Source organism: Ranitomeya imitator, chromosome 5 (assembly GCF_032444005.1).
Source record: "Ranitomeya imitator isolate aRanImi1 chromosome 5, aRanImi1.pri, whole genome shotgun sequence".
NCBI lineage: Eukaryota > Metazoa > Chordata > Amphibia > Anura > Dendrobatidae > Ranitomeya > Ranitomeya imitator.
In genome coordinates, this window is record NC_091286.1 from 129,660,737 (window position 1) to 129,688,511 (window position 27,775).

At 45.1% G+C, this 27,775-nt stretch overlaps 1 protein-coding gene across 1 annotated transcript in view; it reads right to left on the reverse strand.

Annotated features, from left to right (window-relative positions):
* The window catches only part of IYD (iodotyrosine deiodinase), a 114,342-nt gene that overhangs the window by 38,477 nt on the left and 48,090 nt on the right, over window positions 1-27,775 (reverse strand). Inside the window, exon 4 of the mRNA XM_069769147.1 lies at window positions 1,088-1,244. Within this exon, the coding sequence (XP_069625248.1) occupies window positions 1,088-1,244 (157 nt within the window). The remainder of the gene's footprint in view (window positions 1-1,087; window positions 1,245-27,775) is intronic.

Below are 27,775 nucleotides of genomic sequence, written 5' to 3' on the forward strand. Positions count from 1 at the left end.
CGTTATCAAGCACCACTGGCGGCTTTGTGCTGATTCGGTTAGACCCTCCCGAAAGATCCAAAGCCTTAGATAATCCAAGATTCTGAGGTACCAGAGAAAATGAGGAGAAAACATAACCTTTATTCCATTATTGCAGTCTTAAAACTCACATAGTGAAGTACAATTGAGTTAGACGAGTGGAGCAACATTTTGTCCCAAAGGGGACCTTTTCCAGGGAGAAATACAATAAAAATTACAGACTCAATTGTACTATGTCATTTTTAAGGATGGAATAATGGAACAAAGGTTATGTTTCATCTCCATTTTCTCTAGTGCCTCGGAATCTTGGATTTTCTAAGATCTCCTTCTCTACTCCCCTCTTATCTCCTCTTCCAACAATCGCATGCAAGATTTTTCCCATGCATCCCCCCTACTCTAGAACTCTCTACCCCAACATATCAGACTCTTGCTTACCATGGAAACCTTCAAAAGGAACTTGAAGTCCTACCTCTTCCGACAAACCTATAACCTGCAGTAACCCTGCAAGTCCAGCTCTGCCCTCATACACTGTATCCTCACCCACCCCTTGTGTATTTGTGAGTCCTCGTGGGCAAGGTCCTCTATCCTTCTGTACCACTTGGTGACTCATTTTATTCAAGGTACTTGTACTTGTTTTTTATTTTATACACCCCTTTTCACGTGTAAAGCACCATGGAATCAATGGCACTATAATAATAAATAATAATAATAAAGTTGAGGTGAAGTACATGGGAATGGCCATTACTAGTGCAAGAAGGAGCTGTGGTATTCCGGCTCCATACGCTGTGTATTTTGGCATCCAAGATATCAGGTGCTAGCAATAAGTAAGGGTGCAAGATATCCAAATCTATGAACACAATACCTGGATGCAAATAAGGTGTAAATAACAATAAAGTGACTTCTGATTTATTACTGTATAATACTATATATATTTTTTTCTTTTGTATATATATATATATATATATATATATATATATAATTATGCTTATAACATGAATTACAGTTAATTACTAACATGACATGCAGATTGACATATAACAAAAAAGCACAATTATAAATTGTCCTGTACCTGAATGGCAGCCAGGAGAATTCCACAAGCTATGGAGACACTGATCTCATTATAATAATGGGTCTTCTTTCTGTTGTTAGAAAGAATTCCATATACTTGTTTGAAGATCAAAATTAAATAAGGTGCGGTGTCTAAATATTCCTTAACCCAGTCTGTTCTAAAATGTAAAAAAAATATGCTGTTAATCAATTCATGCACCGACATTTGAAAGCAATAAAAAAAGGCAACACATTTTGAAGGACAATCTAAAAAATTATCGGAACCTAAATTGAAGGCTAAAATCGTGATATGCTTTCATTATGTGGTTGCGATGTGTCCCTCCGATGGGACCCTGCTAGTTACAAGAATGAGGGGATCACACTGAGCCTTAGGCTGTCGTCACACTAGCAGTATTTGGTCAGTATTTTACATCAGTATTTGTAGCCAAAACCAGGAGTGGGTGATAAATACAGAAGTGGTGCATATGTTTCTATTATACTTTCCCTCTATTTGTTCCACTCCTGGTTTTGGCTACAAATACTGATGTAAAATACTGACCAAATACTGCTAGTGTGACGGCAGCCTTACCTTGTACTAAATATGTATCTAATACCCAGTATGTATGCAACCATGGACAAGGGGCTACATTTTTCTCTAGGCAAGGGAGCAGACTAGAGTGTATATAGACACATGGCAAAATGTCGACCAAACAATGTGAAAAAAACAAATATACATTAATTTAATTAATTAATTAACCTTTTAAAGGAAACTTGTCACAAGGATATTACACATAACTAATGGTATGTGTCAAAAAGCACTGAATTAGAGGGAGATAATTGATTTAAAGGGAATCTGTCAGTAGGATCAACCCTACTAAGCCATCTACAGCTCTGGCAAAAATTAAGAGACAACACTGCTTCTGGGGCAAAAATGTAAGCAGTTCTTCTTTGTTTGATGGCTTGTGACTAGGGTTGAGCGAAACCGGTCGAACATTTTCAAAAGTCGCCGACTTTTGGCGAAGTCGAGTTTCATGAAACCCGATCCGACCCCTGTGCGTGGTCGGCCATGCGGTACGCGACTTTCGCGCCAAAGTCGCGTTTCAATGACGCGAAAAGCGCCATTTCTCAGCCAATGAAGGTAAACGCAGAGTGTGGGCAGCGTGATGACATAGGTCCTGGTCCCCACCATCTTAGAGAAGGGCATTGCAGTGATTGGCTTGCTGTCTGCGGCGTCACAGGGGCTATAAAGGGGAGTTCCCGCCGACCGCCATGTTACTGCTGCTGATCTGAGCTTAGGGAGAGGTTGCTGCCGCTTCGTCAGAAGCAGGGATAGCGTTAGGCAGGGTCCATTAACCACAAAACCGCTTGTGCTGTAGCGATTTCCACTGCCCAACACCACCTTCGGTGTGCAGGGACAGTGGAAGCTCCTTTTTTTTTTTTTTTCCACAGCGCTGTAGCTCATTGGGCTGCCCTAGAAGGCTCCCTGATAGCTGCATTGCTGTGTGTACGCCGCTGTGCAAACCAACTGCTTTTTTCAAAGCACAAATCCTCTTGTTCCTTCCTTTCTGCACAGCTATCTTGTTTGTTTGTCCACACTTTTTATTTAATTTGTGCATCAGTCCACTCCTTATTGCTGCCTGCCATACCTGGCTGAGATTACTGTAGGGAGATAGTAATTGAAGGACAGTTCCTTTTTTTTTTTTTTTTTTTTTTTGTGGGAGATTAAGATTGACATTTCTGCTAGAGTGCCATCTCTGTCTGTGTCATCTCTCACTCAGTGGGCCATAGAAAGCCTATTTATTTTTTTGCTTGATTTGGGTTCCAAAATCTACCAGAAAAAATCACAACATCAATCAGTGGGAGAAAAATATTGGCCTCAGGGCTTGTGTGCCACTCCTTACTCCTGTGTGTGCCATCTCTCACTCAGTGGGCCATAGAAAGCCTATTAATTTTTTTGCTTGATTTGGGTTCTAAATTCTACCTGAAAAAATCAATAAATCAATCAGTGGGAGATTAATATTGGCCTTTGGGCTTGTGTGCCAGTCCTAAGCGTGCCATCTCTCTCTCTCTCAGATAGTGGGCCATAGAAAGCCTATTTTTTTATTATTTTATTGGGTTTATAAATTTTCCCTGGAAAAAAAAAAAAGTGGGAGATTAATATTGGCCTCTGGGCTTGTGTGCCAGTCCTGAGCGTGCCATCTCTCTCACAAATAGAGGGCCATAGAAAGCCTATTTATTTTTTTGGTTGATTTGGGTTCATAATTCTACCTGAAAAAATCAATCAATCAATCAGTGGGAGATTAGTATTGGCCTTTGGGCTTGTGTGCCAGTCCTAAGCGTGCCATCTCTCTCTCTCAGATAGTGGGCCATAGAAAGCCTATTTATTATTATTTTTTTTATTGGGTTTATAAATTTTCCCTGGAAAAAAAAAAAAGTGGGAGATTAATATTGGCCTCTGGGCTTGTGTGCCAGTCCTGAGCGTGCCATCTCTCTCACAAATAGTGGGCCATAGAAAGCCTATTTATTTTTTGGGTTGATTTGGGTTCCTAATTCTACCTGAAAAAATCAATCAATCAATCAGTGGGAGAAAAATATTGGCCTCAGGGCTTGTGTGCCACTCCTTACTCCTGTGTGTGCCATCTCTCACTCAGTGGGCCATAGAAAGCCTATTAATTTTTTTGCTTGATTTGGGTTCTAAATTCTACCTGAAAAAATCATTAAATCAATCAGTGGGAGATTAATATTGGGCTTTGGGCTTGTGTGCCAGTCCTAAGCGTGCCATCTCTCTCTCACAAATAGTGGGCCATAGAAAGCCTATTAATTTTTTTGCTTGATTTGGGTTCTAAATTCTACCTGAAAAAATCACTAAATCAATCAGTGGGAGATTAATATTGGCCTCTGGGCTTGTGTGCCACTCCTGACTCCTGTGTGCGTCATCTGTCACTCAGTGGGCCCTAGAAAGCCTATTTTTTGCTTTATTTGTTTTCTAAATTCTCCCTGAAACAATCATTTTATTTTCTTTGGTTTCTAAATTATTCCTGAAAAAAATCATTTTTTTTGTATTTTTTTTTCTTTCAAGTCTCCCTGAAAAAAAAAAAAAAAAAAATCTGTGGGAGATTCATATTGCCCCTTCTGCTTGTGTGCCAGTCTTGACTCCTGGGTGTGCCATCTCTCTCTCTCTCCCCAATTGTGGGCCATAGAAAGCCTATTAATTTTTTTGCTTGATTTGGGTTCCAAAATCTACCAAAAAAAATCACTAAATCAATCAGTGGGAGATGAATATTGGCCTCTGGGCTTGTGTGCCACTCCTGACTCCTGTGTGCGTCATCTGTCACTCAGTGGGCCCTAGAAAGCCTATTTTTTGTTTTATTTGTTTTCTAAATTCTCCCTGAAACAATCATTTTATTTTCTTTGGTTTCTAAATTATTCCTGAAAAAAATCATTTTTTTTGTATTTTTTTTTCTCTCAAGTCTCCCTGAAAAAAAAAAAAATCTGTGGGAGATTCATATTGCCCCTTCTGCTTGTGTGCCAGTCTTGACTCCTGGGTGTGCCATCTCTCTCTCTCTCCCCAATTGTGGGCCATAGAAAGCCTATTAATTTTTTTGCTTGATTTGGGTTCCAAAATCTACCAAAAAAAATCACTAAATCAATCAGTGGGAGATTAATATTGGCCTCTGGGCTTGTGTGCCACTCCTGACTCCTGTGTGCGTCATCTGTCACTCAGTGGGCCCTAGAAAGCCTATTTTTGGTTTTATTTGTTTTCTAAATTCTCCCTGAAACAATCATTTTATTTTCTTTGGTTTCTAAATTATTCCTGAAAAAAATCATTTTTTTTGTATTTTTTTTTCTCTCAAGTCTCCCTGAAAAAAAAAAAAAAAAAAAAAAATCTGTGGGAGATTCATATTGCCCCTTCTGCTTGTGTGCCAGTCTTGACTCCTGGGTGTGCCATCTCTCTCTCTCTCCCCAATTGTGGGCCATAGAAAGCCTATTAATTTTTTTGCTTGATTTGGGTTCCAAAATCTACCAAAAAAAATCACTAAATCAATCAGTGGGAGATTAATATTGGCCTCTGGGCTTGTGTGCCACTCCTGACTCCTGTGTGCGTCATCTGTCACTCAGTGGGCCCTAGAAAGCCTATTTTTGGTTTTATTTGTTTTCTAAATTCTCCCTGAAACAATCATTTTATTTTCTTTGGTTTCTAAATTATTCCTGAAAAAAATCATTTTTTTTGTATTTTTTTTTCTCTCAAGTCTCCCTGAAAAAAAAAAAAAAAAAAAAAATCTGTGGGAGATTCATATTGCCCCTTCTGCTTGTGTGCCAGTCTTGACTCCTGGGTGTGCCATCTCTCTCTCTCTCCCCAATTGTGGGCCATAGAAAGCCTATTAATTTTTTTGCTTGATTTGGGTTCCAAAATCTACCAAAAAAAATCACTAAATCAATCAGTGGGAGATTAATATTGGCCTCTGGGCTTGTGTGCCACTCCTGACTCCTGTGTGCGTCATCTGTCACTCAGTGGGCCCTAGAAAGCCTATTTTTTGTTTTATTTGTTTTCTAAATTCTCCCTGAAACAATCATTTTATTTTCTTTGGTTTCTAAATTATTCCTGAAAAAAATCATTTTTTTTGTATTTTTTTTTCTCTCAAGTCTCCCTGAAAAAAAAAAAAATCTGTGGGAGATTCATATTGCCCCTTCTGCTTGTGTGCCAGTCTTGACTCCTGGGTGTGCCATCTCTCTCTCTCTCCCCAATTGTGGGCCATAGAAAGCCTATTAATTTTTTTGCTTGATTTGGGTTCCAAAATCTACCAAAAAAAATCACTAAATCAATCAGTGGGAGATTAATATTGGCCTCTGGGCTTGTGTGCCACTCCTGACTCCTGTGTGCGTCATCTGTCACTCAGTGGGCCCTAGAAAGCCTATTTTTGGTTTTATTTGTTTTCTAAATTCTCCCTGAAACAATCATTTTATTTTCTTTGGTTTCTAAATTATTCCTGAAAAAAATCATTTTTTTTGTATTTTTTTTTCTCTCAAGTCTCCCTGAAAAAAAAAAAAAAAAAAAAATCTGTGGGAGATTCATATTGCCCCTTCTGCTTGTGTGCCAGTCTTGACTCCTGGGTGTGCCATCTCTCTCTCTCTCCCCAATTGTGGGCCATAGAAAGCCTATTAATTTTTTTGCTTGATTTGGGTTCCAAAATCTACCAAAAAAAATAACTAAATCAATCGGTGGGAGATTAATATTGGCCTCTGGGCTTGTGTGCCACTCCTGACTCCTGTGTGCGTCCTCTCTCACTCAGTGGGCCCTACAAAGCCTTTTTTTTTTTTTTTTTTCCTAAATTCTCCCTGAAACAATCATTTCATTTTATTTGTTTTATAAATTCTTCTGTAAAAAATAATTTTTTTTAAATTTTTTTTTTTTCTGAAGTCTCCCTTTTAAAAAAAACAAACACAAATCAGTGGGAGATAAATATTTACATTTGCGCTTCAGTGACAGTCCTGCGTGTGTGCCATCTCATTTGTTGCCAACAACAACAGAGTGTGTAACATTGTGGCTGATTTTCGTTGTGGTCTCACCCACCTGTAAAGGGGTAGCTAAATCATACTGAAGTTATAGCTCACCGTGTAAGTTGTGTGACAGCAACAAATACCGTTCGTTTGGTAACATTTTTAAAACAATGAGGAAGTCTGGTGGAAGAGGTCGTGGCCGGGGGCGTTCATTGTCAGCTGGTAATGAGGGTAGTGGTAGTGGTGGAGCATCAGCTGGTCGTGGGAAAAAAAATATTGCACCTAAGTCTGGAGCTGTGGAGCCAGGTTCGTCGTCTGGCTACACAAGGCCTCGAACGCTCCCTTTTCTGGGAGTAGGAAAACCGCTTTTAAAGCCGGAGCAGCAAGAGCAAGTTTTGGCTTATCTTGCTGACTCAGCCTCTAGCTCTTTTGCCTCCTCTCGTGAAACTGGTAAATGTCAAAGCAGCGCGTCGTTAGTGGATGTTCACGGTCAGGGACAAGTCGCTTCCTTGTCCTCTTCAGCAAAAACAACAACAGAGAAGAATGCAGCAGGCGACACAACGGGTTACTCCATGGAGCTCTTTACACATACCGTCCCTGGCTTAGAAAGTGAAGCAGTTAACAGTCCATGCCCATTACAAGTTGAATCTGACATGGAGTGCACTGATGCACAGCCACAGCCAGACTACTATGCTGATCCTTTGACTCAGACCACAACATTGCCCTCGCAGGGTGCTGATCAAGAATCAGACCCTGATGAGACTATGTTGCCCCATCACGAACGCTATACCACCGACCGACACGGTGACACAGACGAAATTGCACACGAGCTACAAGAAGAGGTAATAGATGACCCAGTTCTTGACCCCGATTGGCAGCCATTGGGGGAACAGGGTGCAGGCGGCAGCAGTTCTGAAGCGGAGGAGGAGGGGCCGCAGCAGGCATCAACATCGCAACAGGTTCCATCTGCCGGGCCCGTATCTTGCCCAAAACGCGTGGCAAAGCTAAAACCTGTTGGAGGACAGCGTGGCCATCCGGTTAAAGCTCAGTCTGCAATGCCTGAAAAGGTATCCGATGCTAGAAAGAGTGCAGTCTGGCATTTTTTTTAAACAACATCCAATTGATCAGCGCAAAGTCATCTGTCAAAAATGTTCAACTACCTTAAGCAGAGGACAGAATCTGAAAAGTCTCAATACAAGTTGCATGCATAGACATTTAACCACCATGCATTTGCAAGCCTGGACTAACTACCAAACGTCCCTTAAGGTTGTAGCACCCTCGGCCAATGAAGCTAGTCAGCAACGCAACATCCCTTCCGGCAGTGTAGGGCCACCATTTTCCGCACCACCTGCAGTATCTGTGCAGGTTTCTTTGCCAGGCCAAAGCCGTCAGGGTCAGGGAATCACCAGTTTCGTAGTAGGAAACACTGCATCTAGGGCACCGGTGGCAACAATACCATCTCCCACCGTCTCTCAGTCTGCCATGTCCACCGGCACCCCCGCTAGTTCCACGATCTCCAGCTCTCCAGTCCAGCTCACCCTACATGAGACTATGGTTAGAAAAAGGAAGTACTTAGCCTCGCATCCGCGTACACAGGGTTTGAACGCACACATAGCTAGACTAATCTCGTTAGAGATGATGCCCTACCGGTTAGTTGACAGCGAAGCTTTCAAAGCCCTGATGGACTACGCTGTACCACGCTACGAGCTACCCAGTCGACACTTTTTTTCCAGAAAAGCCATCCCAGCCCTCCACCAGCATGTTAAAGAGCGCATCGTCCATGCACTCAGGCAATCTGTGAGCACAAAGGTGCACCTGACAACAGATGCATGGACCAGTAGGCATGGCCAGGGACGTTACGTGTCCATCACGGCACACTGGGTAAATGTGGTGGATGCAGGGTCCACAGGGGACAGCAAGTTTGGGACAGTTCTGCCTAGCCCACGGTCTAGGAAACAATTGGCTGTAGCCGTTCGCACCCCCTCCTCCTCCTCTTCGTCCTCCTGCAGAAGCGAGAGCTCGTCCACAGACCGCAGTCGCACAACCACTCCATCCGCAGCTGCCACTGTTGCACACCAGGTCTCCCATTATGGGGCAGCTACTGGCAAACGTCAGCAGGCTGTATTGGCTATGAAGTGTTTGGGCGACAACAGACACACCGCGGAAGTTCTGTCCGAGTTCTTGCAGAAAGAAACGCAGTCGTGGCTGGGCACTGTAGATCTTGAGGCAGGCAAGGTAGTGAGTGATAACGGAAGGAATTTCATGGCTGCCATCTCCCTTTCCCAACTGAAACACATTCCTTGCCTGGCTCACACCTTAAACCTGGTGGTGCAGTGCTTCCTGAAAAGTTATCCGGGGTTATCCGACCTGCTCCTCAAAGTGCGTGGACTTTGCTCACATATCCGCCGTTCGCCCGTACACTCCAGCCGTATGCAGACCTATCAGCGTTCTTTGAACCTTCCCCAGCATCGCCTAATCATAGACGTTGCAACAAGGTGGAACTCAACACTGCACATGCTTCAGAGACTGTGTGAACAGAGGCGGGCTGTTATGTTTTTGTGGGAGGATACACATACACGGGCAGGCAGTAGGATGGCAGACATGGAGTTGTCAGGTGTGCAGTGGTCGAAGATTCAAGACATGTGTCAAGTCCTTCAGTGTTTTGAGGAATGCACACGGCTGGTTAGTGCAGACAACGCCATAATAAGCATGAGCATCCCCCTAATGCGTCTGCTGATGCAAAGTTTGACGCACATAAAGGATCAGGCGTCTGCAGCTGAGGAAGAGGAAAGCCTTGATGACAGTCAGCCATTGTCTGGCCAGGGCAGTGTACAGGACGAGGTAGCGGGCGAAGAGGAGGAGGAGGACGAGGAGGATGATGGGGATGATTATATTTTTAATGAGGAAGCTTTTCCGGGGCCACTGGAAATTGGTGGCGCGGCAAGGCCGGGTTCTGGTTTTTTGAGGGACACAAGTGACGTGGATTTGCATGAAACTGCCCCTCAACCAAGCACAACCGCAGATTTGAGAACTGGAACTTTGGCCCACATGGCGGATTATGCCTTACGTATCCTCAAAAGGGACACACGCATAACTAAAATGATGAATGATGACGATTACTGGTTGGCCTGCCTCCTTGATCCTCGCTATAAAGGCAAATTGCAAAATATAATGCCACATGAGAACTTGGAACTAATATTAGCAACCAAACAATCAACTCTTGTTGACCGTTTGCTTCTGGCATTCCCTGCACACAGCGCCCGTGATCGTTCTCACACGAGCTGCAGGGGCCAGCAGACCAGAGGAGTTAGAGGGGCAGAAATCAGAAGTGGCGTTGGCCAGAGGGGTTTTCTGACCAGGTTGTGGAGTGATTTTGCTATGACCGCAGACAGGACAGGTACTGCAGCATCAATTCAAAGTGACAGGAGACAACATTTGTCCAGTATGGTTACAAACTATTTTTCATCCCTTATCGATGTTCTCCCTCAACCGTCATTCCCATTTGATTACTGGGCATCAAAATTAGACACCTGGCCAGAATTGGCAGAATATGCATTGCAGGAGCTTGCTTGCCCGGCAGCTAGTGTCCTATCAGAAAGAGTATTCAGTGCTGCAGGTTCAATACTAACAGAAAAAAGGACTCGTCTGGCTACCCAAAATGTAGATGAGCTAACCTTCATTAAAATGAACCACAACTGGATTTCGAAATCTTTTGCCCCACCTTGCCCGGCTGACACCTAGCTTTTCTATGAAAAGGTCTTGCCTGTGGACTATTCTGAATGCCTTTTCCAATCTCGTAATTTTCAGCACCTGATTGTCCAGCATACGACATGTTTACACCTCACTAAATGGCCAAACTCCCCACACGGGGCCGTGGTATCGACACTTGGCGACAGCACCCGTGAGAGTGCAGTTTGTCTGAAGAGGTGGGTGAGCCCGCTTTTGGTCGACGGCACTGCCACTGGGCCCCTCCTAGTACAATAAAGTGTCTCTGGCGGTGGTGGTGCGCACCCAACGTCAGACACACCGTTGTAATATGAGGGGCCCTGGGCCTGTACCGCCGGCCACAAGACAGTTTCCCCCCACCCCAGCTCAAACAGTGCTCTACCACTTGCAAAATTATCTCACAGCTCCACCAATGTTTAGTCTATGCGCTGACATCCTTCAATGCCTGCCACTGACAATACCATTGTATTGACATTTTTGTTATGTTAGGCCTTCGATGCCTGTCTGTGGTCACTCCTTCCACTAGGCCTCCACTGACCACACCACTGCTGCCCGTGTACCCCTGGAACCAATCTAAAATTGCCTACAGCCATGTGTTATTATTTTAGGCCTTCGATGCCTGTCTGCGGTCACTCCTTCCACTAGGCCTCTACTGACCACACCACTGCTGCCAGTGTACCCCTGGAACCAATTTAAAATTGCCTACAGCCAGCCCAATTTTTTTATTTTAGGCCTTCGATGCCTGTCTGCGGTCCATTCTTTCAACTACTACTACACTGACCAGGTCACTGCTGCCCGTGTACCCCTGGAACCAATTTAAAATTGCCTACAGCCATGTGTTATTATTTTAGGCCTTCGATGCCTGTCTGCGGTCACTCCTTCCACTAGGCCTCCACTGACCACACCACTGCTGCCCGTGTACCCCTGGAACCAATTTAAAATTGCCTACAGCCATGTGTTATTATTTTAGGCCTTCGATGCCTGTCTGCGGTCACTCCTTCCACTAGGCCTCCACTGACCACACAACTGCTGTCCGTGTACCCCTGGAACCAATTTAAAATTGCCTACAGCCATGTGTTATTATTTTAGGCCTTCGATGCCTGTCTGCGGTCCATTCTTTCAACTACTACTACACTGACCAGGGCACTGCTGCCCGTGTACCCCTGGAACCAATTTAAAATTGCCTACAGCCATGTGTTATTATTTTAGGCCTTCGATGCCTGTCTGCGGTCACTCCTTCCACTAGGCCTCCACTGACCACACCACTGCTGCCCGTGTACCCCTGGAACCAATTTAAAATTGCCTACAGCCATGTGTTATTATTTTAGGCCTTCGATGCCTGTCTGCGGTCACTCCTTCCACTAGGCCTCCACTGACCACACCACTGCTGTCCGTGTACCCCTGGAACCAATTTAAAATTGCCTACAGCCATGTGTTATTATTTTAGGCCTTCGATGCCTGTCTGCGGTCCATTCTTTCAACTACTACTACACTGACCAGGGCACTGCTGCCCGTGTACCCCTGGAACCAATTTAAAATTGCCTACAGCCATGTGTTATTATTTTAGGCCTTCGATGCCTGTCTGCGGTCACTCCTTCCACTAGGCCTCCACTGACCACACCACTGCTGCCCGTGTACCCCTGGAACCAATTTAAAATTGCCTACAGCCATGTGTTATTATTTTAGGCCTTCGATGCCTGTCTGCGGTCACTCCTTCCACTAGGCCTCCACTGACCACACCACTGCTGCCCGTGTACCCCTGGAACCAATTTAAAATTGCCTACAGCCATGTGTTATTATTTTAGGCCTTCGATGCCTGTCTGCGGTCACTCCTTCCACTAGGCCTCCACTGACCACACCACTGCTGCCCGTGTACCCCTGGAACCAATTTAAAATTGCCTACAGCCAGCCCAATTTTTTTATTTTAGGCCTTCGATGCCTGTCTGCGGTCCATTCTTTCAACTACTACTACACTGACCAGGGCACTGCTGCCCGTGTACCCCTGGAACCAACATCAGAAAATATAAAAATAAGTATTTTGCTTACAAAAAAGAAAATACTGGAGAGATATCAAATGCAGACATTTTAACATTAAAAACAAACACACAACTAAAATCTGGTACAGTACTAAAAATGGCCACCAGCTACAATTACTTTCTCCTGCAAGTAGTTAACTGAAAGGTTTTTTAAATTGAAAACACAGATATGGCATCCACCGAGTGTTGTCCTGTCGCGTCTTCTTTATATTATTGCCGAGAAGATGCAAAACAATGAAAATAATAAAATCATTAATTACCAAAATAATAGAGAAAGTCAACACCACATTGCAAATAAACATTCATTCCAAATAAAGAAGCAGGGCGCGTCCGAGGGTGAGTATATACCTAATAAGAATATAATCACCCTCGGACGCGCAATGCTTATTTCCAACAGCCTTCCTTCCTAAGAATCAGCCCTTCCGTGGTGTAGAGAGACGTTGTGTTACACTCCAAGGTGTTCCCCAGGTTGCCTTTCCTGAGCTTCGATCTTCCGGCTCTCGTTTAGTAGTTGTTGGAAACTACGCTGCATTAGGCCTTCAAATTGGGTATGGGGTGTAGAGAGATGGTGTGTTCCACTCCAAGGTGTTCCCCAGGTTGCCTTTCCTGAGCTTCGATCTTCCGGCTCTCGTTTAGTAGTTCTTGGAAACTACACTGCATTAGGCCTTCAAATTGGGTATGGGGTGTAGAGAGAGGGTGTGTTACACTCCAAGGTGTTCCCCAGGTTGCCTTTCCTGAGCTTCGATCTTCATGCTCTCGTTTAGTAGTTGTCGGAAACTACGCTGCATTAGGCCTACAAATTGGGTATGGGGTGTAGAGAGAGGGTTTGTTACACTCCAAGGTGTTCCCCAGGTTGCCTTTCCTGAGCTTCGATCTTCCGGCTCTCGTTTAGTAGTTGTTGGAAACTACGCTGCATTAGGCCTTCAAATTGGGTATGGGGTGGAGAGAGATGGTGTGTTACACTCCAAGGTGTTCCCCAGGTTTCCTTGCCATTGCTTCGGTCTTCCGACTCTCGTTTAGTAGTTGTAGAAAAGTACACTGCATTAGGCCTACAAAATGGGTATGGGGTGGAGAGAGATGGTGTGTTACACTCCAAGGTGTTCCCCAGGTTGCCTTTCCTGAGCTTCTATCTTCAGGCTCTCATTAAATTGTGGTTAAATGGAACAACTGCATTTGGCGTACTAGTTGGTTTGGGGCCTACTATCGGTGTCTGCCACTCCTTGCTGTTCTCCTGGTTTCCTGTCCTGAAATTCCATTTTCAGGCTCTCGTTAAGTAGTTGTTAATGTTAGACTGCATTTGGCCTACTAGTTGGGTTGGGGCCTACTATCGGTGTCTGCCACTCCTTGCTGTTCTCCTCCACTGAACAAAGCTGTGCCGCCTGTTTACTACGGTTGCCAATTTTGAACTGCATTTCGACTACTTACTGATTTGGCCCTACTCTCTGTGTCAGCCTCTCATTCCAGTTGTCCTCCACTGCAATGCCCCCTGGTTATTCCTGTGTTACCAATTTTGAACTGCATTTAGCCCACTTTATTCTTTGGGCCTATATCTGTGTTTCCACTTCATCGTGCCCATTGCCCAGCCAGTGATAGATGAGTCTGCTGGTACATTGACCCATAACGCAACATTCCCCGTGCATGCTACACAACAACATTGTGACCCTGCTGAAAGTCAGGTTGCTCTTCCCGCATACCATACCACCTTACACGGGGACAAAGAGGAAGGTGCAGATGAAAGTGCAGGTTCCTTCATCAGGTGGGGGGAGGAATACTAGTTGGCGACGTCACTGGCACAGGGCCTCTCATAGTACGCAAAAGTGTTGCTGCCGGTGGGAGGCGCCCCCGCCGTGCAAACACACCGCTGTACTTTGAGGGGCCCTGTGCCAGTGCCAATGCCAACAAGTGGGCCCCCCCTGCTTGCTCAGGATCACAGCACTTGCAAAGTTGAAATACTTACCTCTCCCTGCTCCACTGCCGTGACGTGGTCCAGATTTCCTGGGCCCACTAATTACTTGAACCAGCCCTACCCCACACAACTTTAGCCAAATGACCCCCAATTTCAAATGCCTTCCAATTATTATAAGGTAAATTACGCTTGACAAGCTTCATTAAGAAGAATGGATGGTTTTGACATTAAAATGGGCACTCTAGGTGTTTTCCTGGCCCCCACTCACTGCCGACTATGCTGCCCCATTGACTTGCATTGGGTTTCGTGTTTCGGTCGATCCCGACTTTACGTCATAATCGGCCGATTTCACTCGACCCGACTTTTGAGATAGTCGGGTTTCGCGAAACCCGGCTCGACTTTAAAAAGGTCAAGGTCGCTCAACTCTACTTGTGACTATCCACATCATCCTCTTGATTACATTCCAGAGGTTTTCGATGGGGTTCAGGTCTGGAGATTGGGCTGCCCATAACAGGGTTTTGATGTGGTGGTCTCTTAATTTTTTCCAGAGATATATATGGACATGCAGCTCATAGGAAGGTGAATAAGATGACACATTGATATATGCAATCTAAAGTCTTATTACAAAGAAATCATTTATATCTATATGTAAATGAGCTGCTAAGACCTAAGGGCCAGACACAGATTTCCTCCTTAGTCTGCCTCCAGAGCTTATTCTAAATGAAAGAAGGCATTACCACTGTGAGACATGTAATGACTGACAGTCTGCTCCCCTGATCTACATGTCTCACAGTGGTTATGCCCCTTTTACTTAAAGTAAACTCTGGAGACTAGAGTTGAGCGACCTTGACCTTTTTAGAGTCGAGCCGGGTTTTGCGAAACCCGACTATGTCCAAAGTCGGGTCGAGTGAAATCGGCCGATTATGACGTAAAGTCGGGATCGACCGAAACACGAAACCCAATGCAAGTCAATGGGGCAGCATAGTCGGCAGTGAGTGGGGGCCAGGAAAACACCTAGAGTGCCCATTTTAATGTCAAAACCATCCATTCTTCTTAATGAAGCTTGTCAAGCGTAATTTACCTTATAATAATTGGAAGGCATTTGAAATTGGGGGTCATTTGGCTAAAGTTGTGGGGGGTAGGGCTGGTTCAAGTAATTAGTGGGCCCAGGAAATCTGGACCACGTCACGGCAGTGGAGCAGGGAGAGGTAAGTATTTCAACTTTGCAAGTGCTGTGAACCTGAGCAAGCAGGGGGGGCCCACTCGTTGGCATTGGCACTGGCACAGGGCCCCTCAAAGTACAGCGGTGTGTTTGCACGGCGGGGGCGCCTCCCACCGGCAGCAACACTTTTGCGTACTATGAGAGGCCCTGTGCCAGTGACGTCGCCAACTAGTATTCCTCCCCCCACCTGATGAAGGAACCTGCACTTTCATCTGCACCTTCCTCTTTGTCCCCGTGTAAGGTGGTATGGTATGCGGGAAGAGCAACCTGACTTTCAGCAGGGTCACAATGTTGTTGTGTAGCGTGCACGGGGAATGTTGCGTTATGGGTCAATGTACCAGCAGACTCATCTATCACTGGCTGGGCAATGGGCACGATGAAGTGGAAACACAGATATAGGCCCAAAGAAGAAAGTGGGCTAAATGCAGTTCAAAATTGGTAACACAGGAATAACCAGGGGGCATTGCAGTGGAGGACAACTGGAATGAGAGGCTGACACAGAGAGTAGGGCCAAATCAGTAAGTAGTCGAAATGCAGTTCAAAATTGGCAACCGTAGTAAACAGGCGGCACAGCTTTGTTCAGTGGAGGAGAACAGCAAGGAGTGGCAGACACCGATAGTAGGCCCCAAACCAACTAGTACGCCAAATGCAGTTGTTCCATTTAACCACAATTTAATGAGAGCCTGAAGATAGAAGCTCAGGAAAGGCAACCTGGGGAACACCTTGGAGTGTAACACACCATCTCTCTCCACCCCATACCCATTTTGTATGGCCTAATGCAGTGTACTTTTCTACAACTACTAAACGAGAGTCGGAAGACCGAAGCAATGGCAAGGAAACCTGGGGAACACCTTAGAGTGTAACACACCCTCTCTCTACACCCCATACCCAATTTGAAGGTCTAATGCAGTGTAGTTTCCAAGAACTACTAAACGAGAGCCGGAAGATCGAAGCTCAGGAAAGGCAACCTGGGGAACACCTTGGAGTGTAACACACCCTCTCGCTACACCCCATACCCAATTTGAAGGCCTAATGCAGCGTAGTTTCCAACAACTACTAAACGAGAGCCGGAAGATCGAAGCTCAGGAAAGGCAACCTGGGGAACACCTTGGAGTGTAACAAACCCTCTCTCTACACCCCATACCCAATTTGTAGGCCTAATGCAGCGTAGTTTCCGACAACTACTAAACGAGAGCCGGAATATCGAAGCTCAGGAAAGGCAACCTGGGGAACACCTTGGAGTGTAACACACCCTCTCTCTACACCCCATACCCAATTTGTAGGCCTAATGCAGCGTAGTTTCCGACAACTACTAAACGAGAGCCGGAATATCGAAGCTCAGGAAAGGCAACCTGGGGAACACCTTGGAGTGTAACACACCCTCTCTCTACACCCCATACCCAATTTGAAGGCCTAATGCAGTGTAGTTTCCAAGAACTACTAAACGAGAGCCGGAAGATCGAAGCTCAGGAAAGGCAACCTGGGGAACACCTTGGAGTGGAACACACCATCTCTCTACACCCCATACCCAATTTGAAGGCCTAATGCGGCGTAGTTTCCAACAACTACTAAACGAGAGCCGGTAGATCGAAGCTCAGGAAAGGCAACCTGGGGAACACCTTGGAGTGTAACACAACGTCTCTCTACACCACGGAAGGGATGATTCTTAGGAAGGAAGGCTGTTGGAAATAAGCATTGCGCGTCCGAGGGTGATTAGATTCTTATTAGGTATATACTCACCCTCGGACGCGCCCTGCTTCTTTATTTGGAATGAATGTTTATTTGCAATGTGGTGTTGACTTTCTCTATTATTTTGGTAATTAATGATTTTATTATTTTCATTATTTTGCATCTTATCGGCAATAATATAAAGAAGACGCGACAGGACAACACTCGGTGGATGCCATATGTGTGTTTTCAATTTAAAAAACCTTTCAGTTAACTACTTGCAGGAGAAAGTAATTGTAGCTGGTGGCCATTTTTAGTACTGTACCAGATTTTAGCTGTTTGTTTGTTTTTAATGTCAAAATGTCTGCATTTGATATCTCACCAGTATTTTCTTTTTTATAAGCAAAATCCTTTTTTTTTTATTTTATGATGTTGGTTCAAGGGGTACACGGGCAGCAGTAGACAGGTCAGTGGAGGCCTAGTGGAAGGAGGGACCGCAGACAGGCTTCGAAGCCCTAACATAATAAATTGGGCTGCCTGTAGGCAATTTAAAATTGGTTCCAGGGGAACACGGGCAGCAGTAGACAGGTCAGTGGAGGCCTAGAGGAAGGAGGGACCGCAGATGCGCCAATGTTTCCCCCATACCAAATTTGTAGGCCTAATGCAGTGTAGTTTCCAACAACTACTAAACGAGAGCCGGAATTTCGAAGCTCAGGAAAGGCAACCTGGGGAACACCTTGGAGTGTAACACACCCTCTCTCTACACCCCATACCCAATTTGAAGGCCTAATGCAGTGTAGTTTCCAACAACTACTAAACGAGAGCCGGAATATCGAAGCTCAGGAAAGGCAACCTGGGGAACACCTTGGAGTGTAACACACCCTCTCTCTACACCCCATACCCAATTTGAAGGCCTAATGCAGTGTAGTTTCCAAGAACTACTAAACGAGAGCCGGAAGATCGAAGCTCAGGAAAGGCAACCTGGGGAACACCTTGGAGTGTAACACAACGTCTCTCTACACGACGGAAGGGCTGATTCTTAGGAAGGAAGGCTGTTGGAAATAAGCATTGCGCGTCCGAGGGTGATTAGATTCTTATTAGGTATATACTCACCCTCGGACGCGCCCTGCTTCTTTATTTGGAATGAATGTTTATTTGCAATGTGGTGTTGACTTTCTCTATTATTTTGGTAATTAATGATTTTATTATTTTCATTATTTTGCATCTTCTCGGCAATAATATAAAGAAGACGCGACAGGACAACACTCGGTGGATGCCATATGTGTGTTTTCAATTTAAAAAAACTTTCAGTTAACTACTTGCAGGAGAAAGTAATTGTAGCTGGTGGCCATTTTTAGTACTGTACCAGATTTTAGTTGTGTGTTTGTTTTTAATGTTAAAATGTCTGCATTTGATATCTCACCAGTATTTTCTTTTTTATAAGCAAAATACTTATTTTTATATTTTCTGATGTTGGTTCCAGGGGTACACGGCCAGCAGTGCCCTGGTCAGTGTAGTAGTAGTTGAAAGAATGGACCGCAGACAGGCATCGAAGGCCTAAAATAAAAACACATGGCTGTAGGCAATTTTAAATTGGTTCCAGGGGTACACGGACAGCAGTGGTGTGGTCAGTGGAGGCCTAGTGGAAGGAGTGACCGCAGACAGGCATCGAAGGCCTAAAATAATAACACATGGCTGTAGGCAATTTTAAATTGGTTCCAGGGGTACACGGGCAGCAGTGACCTGGTCAGTGTAGTAGTAGTTGAAAGAATGGACCGCAGACAGGCATCGAAGGCCTAAAATAAAAAAATTGGGCTGGCTGTAGGCAATTTTAAATTGGTTCCAGGGGTACACGGGCAGCAGTGGTGTGGTCAGTGGAGGCCTAGTGGAAGGAGTGACCGCAGACAGGCATCGAAGGCCTAAAATAATAACACATGGCTGTAGGCAATTTTAAATTGGTTCCAGGGGTACACGGACAGCAGTGGTGTGGTCAGTGGAGGCCTAGTGGAAGGAGTGACCGCAGACAGGCATCGAAGGCCTAAAATAATAACACATGGCTGTAGGCAATTTTAAATTGGTTCCAGGGGTAGACGGGCAGCAGTGACCTGGTCAGTGTAGTAGTAGTTGAAAGAATGGACCGCAGACAGGCATCGAAGGCCTAAAATAAAAAAATTGGGCTGGCTGTAGGCAATTTTAAATTGGTTCCAGGGGTACACGGGCAGCAGTGACCTGGTCAGTGTAGTAGTAGTTGAAAGAATGGACCGCAGACAGGCATCGAAGGCCTAAAATAAAAAAATTGGGCTGGCTGTAGGCAATTTTAAATTGGTTCCAGGGGTACACGGGCAGCAGTGGTGTGGTCAGTGGAGGCCTAGTGGAAGGAGTGACCGCAGACAGGCATCGAAGGCCTAAAATAATAACACATGGCTGTAGGCAATTTTAAATTGGTTCCAGGGGTACACGGGCAGCAGTGACCTGGTCAGTGTAGTAGTAGTTGAAAGAATGGACCGCAGACAGGCATCGAAGGCCTAAAATAAAAAAATTGGGCTGGCTGTAGGCAATTTTAAATTGGTTCCAGGGGTACACGGGCAGCAGTGGTGTGGTCAGTGGAGGCCTAGTGGAAGGAGTGACCGCAGACAGGCATCGAAGGCCTAAAATAATAACACATGGCTGTAGGCAATTTTAAATTGGTTCCAGGGGTACACGGGCAGCAGTGACCTGGTCAGTGTAGTAGTAGTTGAAAGAATGGACCGCAGACAGGCATCGAAGGCCTAAAATAAAAAAATGGGGCTGGCTGTAGGCAATTTTAAATTGGTTCCAGGGGTACACGGACAGCAGTGGTGTGGTCAGTGGAGGCCTAGTGGAAGGAGTGACCGCAGACAGGCATCGAAGGCCTAAAATAATAACACATGGCTGTAGGCAATTTTAAATTGGTTCCAGGGGTACACGGGCAGCAGTGACCTGGTCAGTGTAGTAGTAGTTGAAAGAATGGACCGCAGACAGGCATCGAAGGCCTAAAATAAAAAAATTGGGCTGGCTGTAGGCAATTTTAAATTGGTTCCGGGGTACACGGACAGCAGTGGTGTGGTCAGTGGAGGCCTAGTGGAAGGAGTGACCGCAGACAGGCATCGAAGGCCTAAAATAATAACACATGGCTGTAGGCAATTTTAAATTGGTTCCAGGGGTACACGGACAGCAGTGGTGTGGTCAGTGGAGGCCTAGTGGAAGGAGTGACCGCAGACAGGCTTCCAAGGCCTAACATAACAAACTTGGGCTGGCTGTAGGCACTTTTAAATTGGTTCCAGGGGTACACGGGCAGCAGTGGTCTGGTCAGTGGAAGTCTAGTGGAAGGAGTGACCGCAGACAGGCTTCCAAGGCCTAACATAACAAAATTGGGCTGGCTGTAGGCACTTTAAATTGGTTCCAGGGGTACATGGGCAGCAGTGTATGGTCAGTGGAAGTCTAGTGGAAGGAGTGACGGCAGACAGTCTTCGAAGGCCTAACATAACAAAATTGGGCTGACTGTAGGCATTTTTAAATTGGTCCCAGGGTAACACGGCCAGCAGTGGCCTGGTCAGTGTAGTAGTTGTAGAAAGAAGGGACCGCAGACAGGCTTCGAAGGCCTAACATAACAAAAATGTCAAAACAATGGTATTGTCAGTGCCAGGCATTGAAGGATGTCAGCGCCTAGACTACACATTGGTGAAGCTGTGAGAGATAATTTTGCTAGTGGTAGAGCACTGTTTGAGCTGGGGGGGGGGAACTGTCTTGTGGCCGGCGTTACAGGCACAGGGCCCCTCATATTACAACGGTGTGTCTGACGTTGGGTGCGCACCACCACCGCCAGAGACACTTTATTGTACTATGAGGGACCCAGTGGCAGTGCCGTCGACCAAAAGCGGCCACACCCACCTCTTCAGACAAACAGCACTCTCAAGGGTCCAAGCGCAAAGTGGCGATAGCACGGCCCCGTGTGGGGAGTTTGGCCATTTCGTGAGGTGGAAACATGTCGTATGCTGGACAATCAGGTGAAGAAAATTACGAGATTGGAAAAGTCATTCAGAATAGTCCACAGGCAAGACCTTTTCATAGGAAAGCTAGGTGTCAGCCGGGCAGGGTGGGGCAAAAGATTTTGAAATCCAGTTGTGGTTCATTTTAATGAAGGTTAGATCATCTACATTTTGGGTAGCCAGACGAGTCCTTTTTTCTGTTAGTATTGAACCTGCAGCACTGAATACTCTTTCTGATAGGACACTAGCTGCCGGGCAAGCAAGCTCCTGCAATGCATATTCTGCCAATTCTGGCCAGGTGTCTAATTTGGATGCCCAGTAATCAAATGGGAATGACGGTTGAGGGAGAACGTCGATAAGGGATGAAAAATAGTTTGTAACCATACTGGACAAATGTTGTCTCCTGTCACTTTGAATTGATGCTGCAGTACCTGTCCTGTCTGCGGTCATAGAAAAATCACTCCACAACCTGGTCAGAAAACCCCTCTGGCCAACGCCACTTCTGATTTCTGCCCCTCTAACACCTCTGGTCTGCTGGCCCCTGGAGCTCGTGTGAGAACGATCACGGGCGCTGTGTGCAGGGAATGCCAGAAGCAAACGGTCAACAAGAGTTGATTGTTTTGTTGCTAATATTAGTTCCAAGTTCTCATGTGGCATAATATTTTGCAATTTGCCTTTATAGCGAGGATCAAGGAGGCAGGCCAACCAGTAATCGTCATCGTTCATCATTTTTGTAATGCGTGTGTCCCTTTTGAGGATACGCAAGGCATAATCCGCCATGTGGGCCAAAGTTCCCGTTGTCAAATCTGCGGTTGTGCTTGGTTGAGGGGCAGTTGCAGGCAAATCTACGTCACTTGTGTCCCTCAAAAAACCAGAACCCGGCCTTGCCACGCCACCAATTTCCCGTGCCCCCGGGAAAGCTTCCTCATTAAAAATATACTCATCCCCATCATCCTCCTCATCCTCCACCTCCTCTTCGCCCGGTACCTCGTCATGTACACTGCCCTGACCAGACAATCGCTGACTGTCATCAAGGCTTTCCTCTTCCTCTGGTGCAGACGCCTGATCCTTTATGTGCGTCAAACTTTGCATCAGCAGACGCATTAGGGGGATGCTCATGCTTATTATGGCGTTGTCTGCACTAACCAGCCGTGTGCATTCCTCAAAACACTGAAGGACTTGACACATGTCTTGAATCTTCGACCACTGCACACCTGACAACTCCATGTCTGCCATCCTACTGCCTGCCCGTGTATGTGTATCCTCCCACAAAAACATAACAGCCCGCCTCTGTTCGCACAGTCTCTGAAGCATGTGCAGTGTTGAGTTCCACCTTGTTGCAACGTCTATGATTAGGCGATGCTGGGGAAGGTTCAAAGAACGCTGATAGGTCTGCATACGGCTGGAGTGTACAGGCGAACGGCGGATATGTGCGCAAAGTCCACGCACTTTGAGGAGCAGGTCGGATAACCCCGGATAACTTTTCAGGAAGCACTGCACCACCAGGTTTAAGGTGTGAGCCAGGCAAGGAATGTGTTTCAGTTGGGAAAGGGAGATGGCAGCCATGAAATTCCTTCCGTTATCACTCACTACCTTGCCTGCCTCAAGATCTACAGTGCCCAGCCACGACTGCGTTTCTTGCTGCAAGAACTCGGACAGAACTTCCGCGGTGTGTCTATTGTCGCCCAAACACTTCATAGCCAATACAGCCTGCTGACGTATGCCAGTAGCTGCCCCATAATGGGAGACCTGGTGTGCAACAGTGGCAGGTGCGGATGGAGTGTTTGTGCGACTGCGGTCTGTGGACGAGCTCTTGCTTCTGCAGGAGGACGAGGAGGAGGAGGAGGAGGGGGTGCGAACGGCTACAGACAACTGTTTACTAGACCGTGGGCTAGGCAGAACTGTCCCAAACTTGCTGTCCCCTGTGGACCCTGAATCCACCACATTTACCCAGTGTGCCGTGATGGACACGTAACGTCCCTGGCCATGCCTACTGGTCCATGCATCTGTTGTCAGGTGCACCTTTGTGCTCACAGATTGCCTGAGTGCATGGACGATGCGCTCTTTAACATGCTGGTGGAGGGCTGGGATGGCTTTTCTGGAAAAAAAGTGTCGACTGGGTAGCTCGTAGCGTGGTACAGCGTAGTCCATCAGGTCTTTGAAAGCTTCGCTTTCAACTAACCGGTAGGGCATCATCTCTAACGAGATTAGTCTAGCTATGTGGGCGTTCAAACCCTGTGTACGCGGATGCGAGGCTAAGTATTTCCTTTTTCTAACCATAGTCTCATGTAGGGTGAGCTGGACTGGAGAGCTGGAGATCGTGGAACTAGCGGGGGTGCCGGTGGACATGGCAGACTGAGAGACGGTGGGAGATGGTATTGTTGCCGCCGGTGCCCTAGATGCAGTGTTTCCTACTACGAAACTGGTGATTCCCTGACCCTGACTGCTTTGGCCTGGCAAAGATACCTGCACAGATACAGCAGGTGGTGCGCTAAATGGTGGTCCTACACTGCCGGAAGGGATGTTGCGTTGATGACTAGCTTCATTGGCCGAGGGTGCAACAACCTTAAGGGACGTTTGGTAGTTAGTCCAAGCTTTCAAATGCATGGTGGTTAAATGTCTATGCATGCAACTAGTATTGAGACTTTTCAGATTCTGACCTCTGCTTAAGGAAGTAGAACATTTTTGACAGATGACTTTGCGCTGATCAATTGGATGTTGTTTAAAAAAATGCCAGACTGCACTCTTTCTAGCATCGGATACCTTTTCAGGCATTGCAGACTGAGCTTTAACCGGATGGCCACGCTGTCCTCCACCAGGTTTTGGCTTTGCCACGCGTTTTGGGCAAGATACGGGCCCGGCAGATGGAACCTGTGGCGATGTTGATGCCTGCTGCGGCCCCTCCTCCTCCTCTGCTTCAGAACTGCTGCCGCCTGCACCCTGTTCCCCCAATGGCTGCCAATCGGGGTCAAGAACTGGGTCATCTAATAACTCTTCTTGTACCTCCTGCGCAACTTCGTCTGTGTCACCGTGTCGTTCGGTGGTATAGCGTTCGTGATGGGGCAACATAGTCTCATCAGGGTCTGATTCTTGATCAGCACCCTGCGAGGGCAATGTTGTGGTCTGAGTCAAAGGACCAGCATAGTAGTCTGGCTGTGGCTGTGCGTCAGTGCACTCCATGTCAGATTCAATTTGTAATGGGCATGGACTGTTAACTGCTTCACTTTCTAAGCCAGGGACGGTATGTGTAAAGAGCTCCATGGAGTAACCCGTTGTGTCGCCTGCTGCATTCTTCTCTGTTGTTGTTTTTGCTGAAGAGGACAAGGAAGTGACTTGTCCCTGACCGTGAACATCCACTAACGACGCGCTGCTTTTACTTTTACCAGTTTCACGAGATGAGGCAAAAGAGCTAGAGGCTGAGTCAGCAAGATAAGCCAAAACTTGCTCTTGCTGCTCCGGCTTTAAAAGCGGTTTTCCTAATCCCAGAAAAGGGAGCGTTCGAGGCCTTGTGTAGCCGGACGACGAACCTGGCTCCACAGCTCCAGACTTAGGTGCAATATTTTTTCCCCCACGACCACCTGATGCTCCACCACTACCACTACCCTCATTACCAGCTGACAATGAACGCCCCCGGCCACGACCTCTTCCACTAGACTTCCTCATTGTTTTAAAAACGTAACCAAACTAACGTTATTTGTTGCAGTCACACAACTTACACGGTGAGCTATAACTTCAGTATGATTTAGCTACCCCTTTACAGGTTGGTGAGACCACAGCGAAAATCAGGCCCAATGTTACACACTCTTTTTTTGGTGGCTGCAAATTAGAGAGATGCCCCACACGCAGGACTGTCACTGAAGCACAAATGTTAATATTAATGTCACACTATTATTTTTTTTTTATTTTTATTTTTTTCAGGAACACTTTAGAAACCCCCCCAAAAAAAAAAAAAGATTTTTGCAGGGAGAATTTAGAAAACAAATGTAACAAACTATATGCTTTCTATGGGCCACTGAGTGAGAGATGACGCACACAGGAATCAGGAGTGGCACACAAGCCCAGAGGCCAATATTTTTCTACCAATGATTGATGGAGTTATTTTCTCTGGTAGATTTTGGAACCCAAATCAAGGAAAAAAAATGTAGGCTTTCTATGGACCACAATTGGAGAGAGAGAGAGAGAGAGAGAGAGAGATGGCACACCCAGGAGTCAAGACTGGCACACAAGCAGAAAGGCCAATATTAATCTCCCACTGTTTTTTTTTTTTTTTTTTTTTTTTTCAGGGAGACTTTAGAAAAAAAAATAATAAAAAAAATATGATTTTATCAGGAAGAATTTAGAAACCAAATAAAATAAAATGATTTTTTCAGGGAGAATTTATAAAACAAATAAAAACAAAAATAGGCGTTCTATGGCCCACTGACTGAGAGATGACGCACACAGGAGTCAGGAGTGGCACACAAACCCAGAGGCCAATATTTTTCTACCAATGATTGATGTAGTTATTTTCTCTGGTAGATTTTAGAACCCAAATCAAGGAAAAAAAATATAGGCTTTCTATGGACCACAATTGGAGAGAGAGAGAGAGAGAGAGAGAGAGAGAGAGAGATGGCACACCCAGGAGTCAAGACTGGCACACAAGCAGAAAGGCCAATATTAATCTCCCACTGTTTTTTTTGGTTGTTTTTTTTTTTTTTTTTTCAGGGAGACTTTAGAAAAAAAAATAATAAAAAAAATATGATTTTATCAGGAAGAATTTAGAAACCAAATAAAATAAAATGATTTTTTCTGGGAGAATTTATAAAACAAATAAAACCAAAAATAGGCGTTCTATGGCCCACTGACTGAGAGATGACGCACCCAGGAGTCAAGACTGGCACACAAGCAGAAAGGCCAATATTAATCTCCCACTGTTTTTTTTTTTTTTTTTCAGGGAGACTTTAGAAAAAAAAATAATAAAAAAAATGTGATTTTATCAGGAAGAATTTAGAAACCAAATAAAATAAAATGATTTTTTCAGGGAGAATTTAGAAAACAAATAAAACCAAAAATAGGCGTTCTATGGCCCACTGACTGAGAGATGACGCACCCAGGAGTCAAGACTGGCACACAAGCAGAAAGGCCAATATTAATCTCCCACTGTTTTTTTTTTTTTTTTTCAGGGAGACTTTAGAAAAAAAAATAATAAAAAAAATGTGATTTTATCAGGAAGAATTTAGAAACCAAATAAAATAAAATGATTTTTTCTGGGAGAATTTATAAAACAAATAAAACCAAAAATAGGCGTTCTATGGCCCACTGACTGAGAGATGACGCACCCAGGAGTCAAGACTGGCACACAAGCAGAAAGGCCAATATTAATCTCCCACTGTTTTTTTTTTTTTTTTTCAGGGAGACTTTAGAAAAAAAAATAATAAAAAAAATGTGATTTTATCAGGAAGAATTTAGAAACCAAATAAAATAAAATGATTTTTTCTGGGAGAATTTATAAAACAAATAAAACCAAAAATAGGCGTTCTATGGCCCACTGACTGAGAGATGACGCACCCAGGAGTCAAGACTGGCACACAAGCAGAAAGGCCAATATTAATCTCCCACTGTTTTTTTTTTTTTTTTCAGGGAGACTTTAGAAAAAAAAATAATAAAAAAAATGTGATTTTATCAGGAAGAATTTAGAAACCAAATAAAATAAAATGATTTTTTCAGGGAGAATTTAGAAAACAAAAAAAACCAAAAATAGGCGTTCTATGGCCCACTGACTGAGAGAGAGAGAGAGAGAGATGGAACGCTTAGTACTGGCACACAAGCCCAAAGGGCAATATTAATCTCCCTTTTTTTTTCCAGGGAGAATTTCTAAAACCCAAAAAAAAAAAAAAATAGGCTTTCTATGGCCCACTATTTGTGAGAGAGATGGGACGCTCAGGACTGGCACAGATGGCACGCTCAGGACTGGCACAGAAGCCCAGAGGCCAATATTAATCTCCCTTTTTTTCTGGTAGAATTTATAAAACCAAAAAAAAATTTAAATAGGCTTTCTATGGCCCACTATTTGTGAGAGAGATGGCACGCTCAGGACTGGCACAGATGGCACGCTCACAACTGGCACACAAGCCCAGAGGCCAATATTAATCTCCCTTTTTTCAGGGAAAATTTATAAAACAAAAAAAAAAAATAAATAGGCTTTCTATGGCCCACTATTTGTGAGAGAGATGGCACGCTCAGGGCTGGCACAGATGGCACGCTCAGGACTGGCACACAAGCCCAGAGGCCAATATTAATCTCCCTTTTTTTCAGGGAGAATTTATAAAACCCCCAAAAAAAATAAAATAGGCTTTCTATGGCCCACTATTTGTGAGAGAGATGGGACGCTCAGGACTGGCACAGATGGCACGCTCAGGACTGGCACAGAAGCCCAGAGGCCAATATTAATCTCCCTTTTTTTCTGGGAGAATTTATAAAACCAAAAAAAAATTTAAATAGGCTTTCTATGGCCCACTATTTGTGAGAGAGATGGCACGCTCAGGACTGGCACAGATGGCACGCTCACAACTGGCACACAAGCCCAGAGGCCAATATTAATCTCCCTTTTTTCAGGGAAAATTTATAAAACAAAAAAAAAAATTAAATAGGCTTTCTATGGCCCACT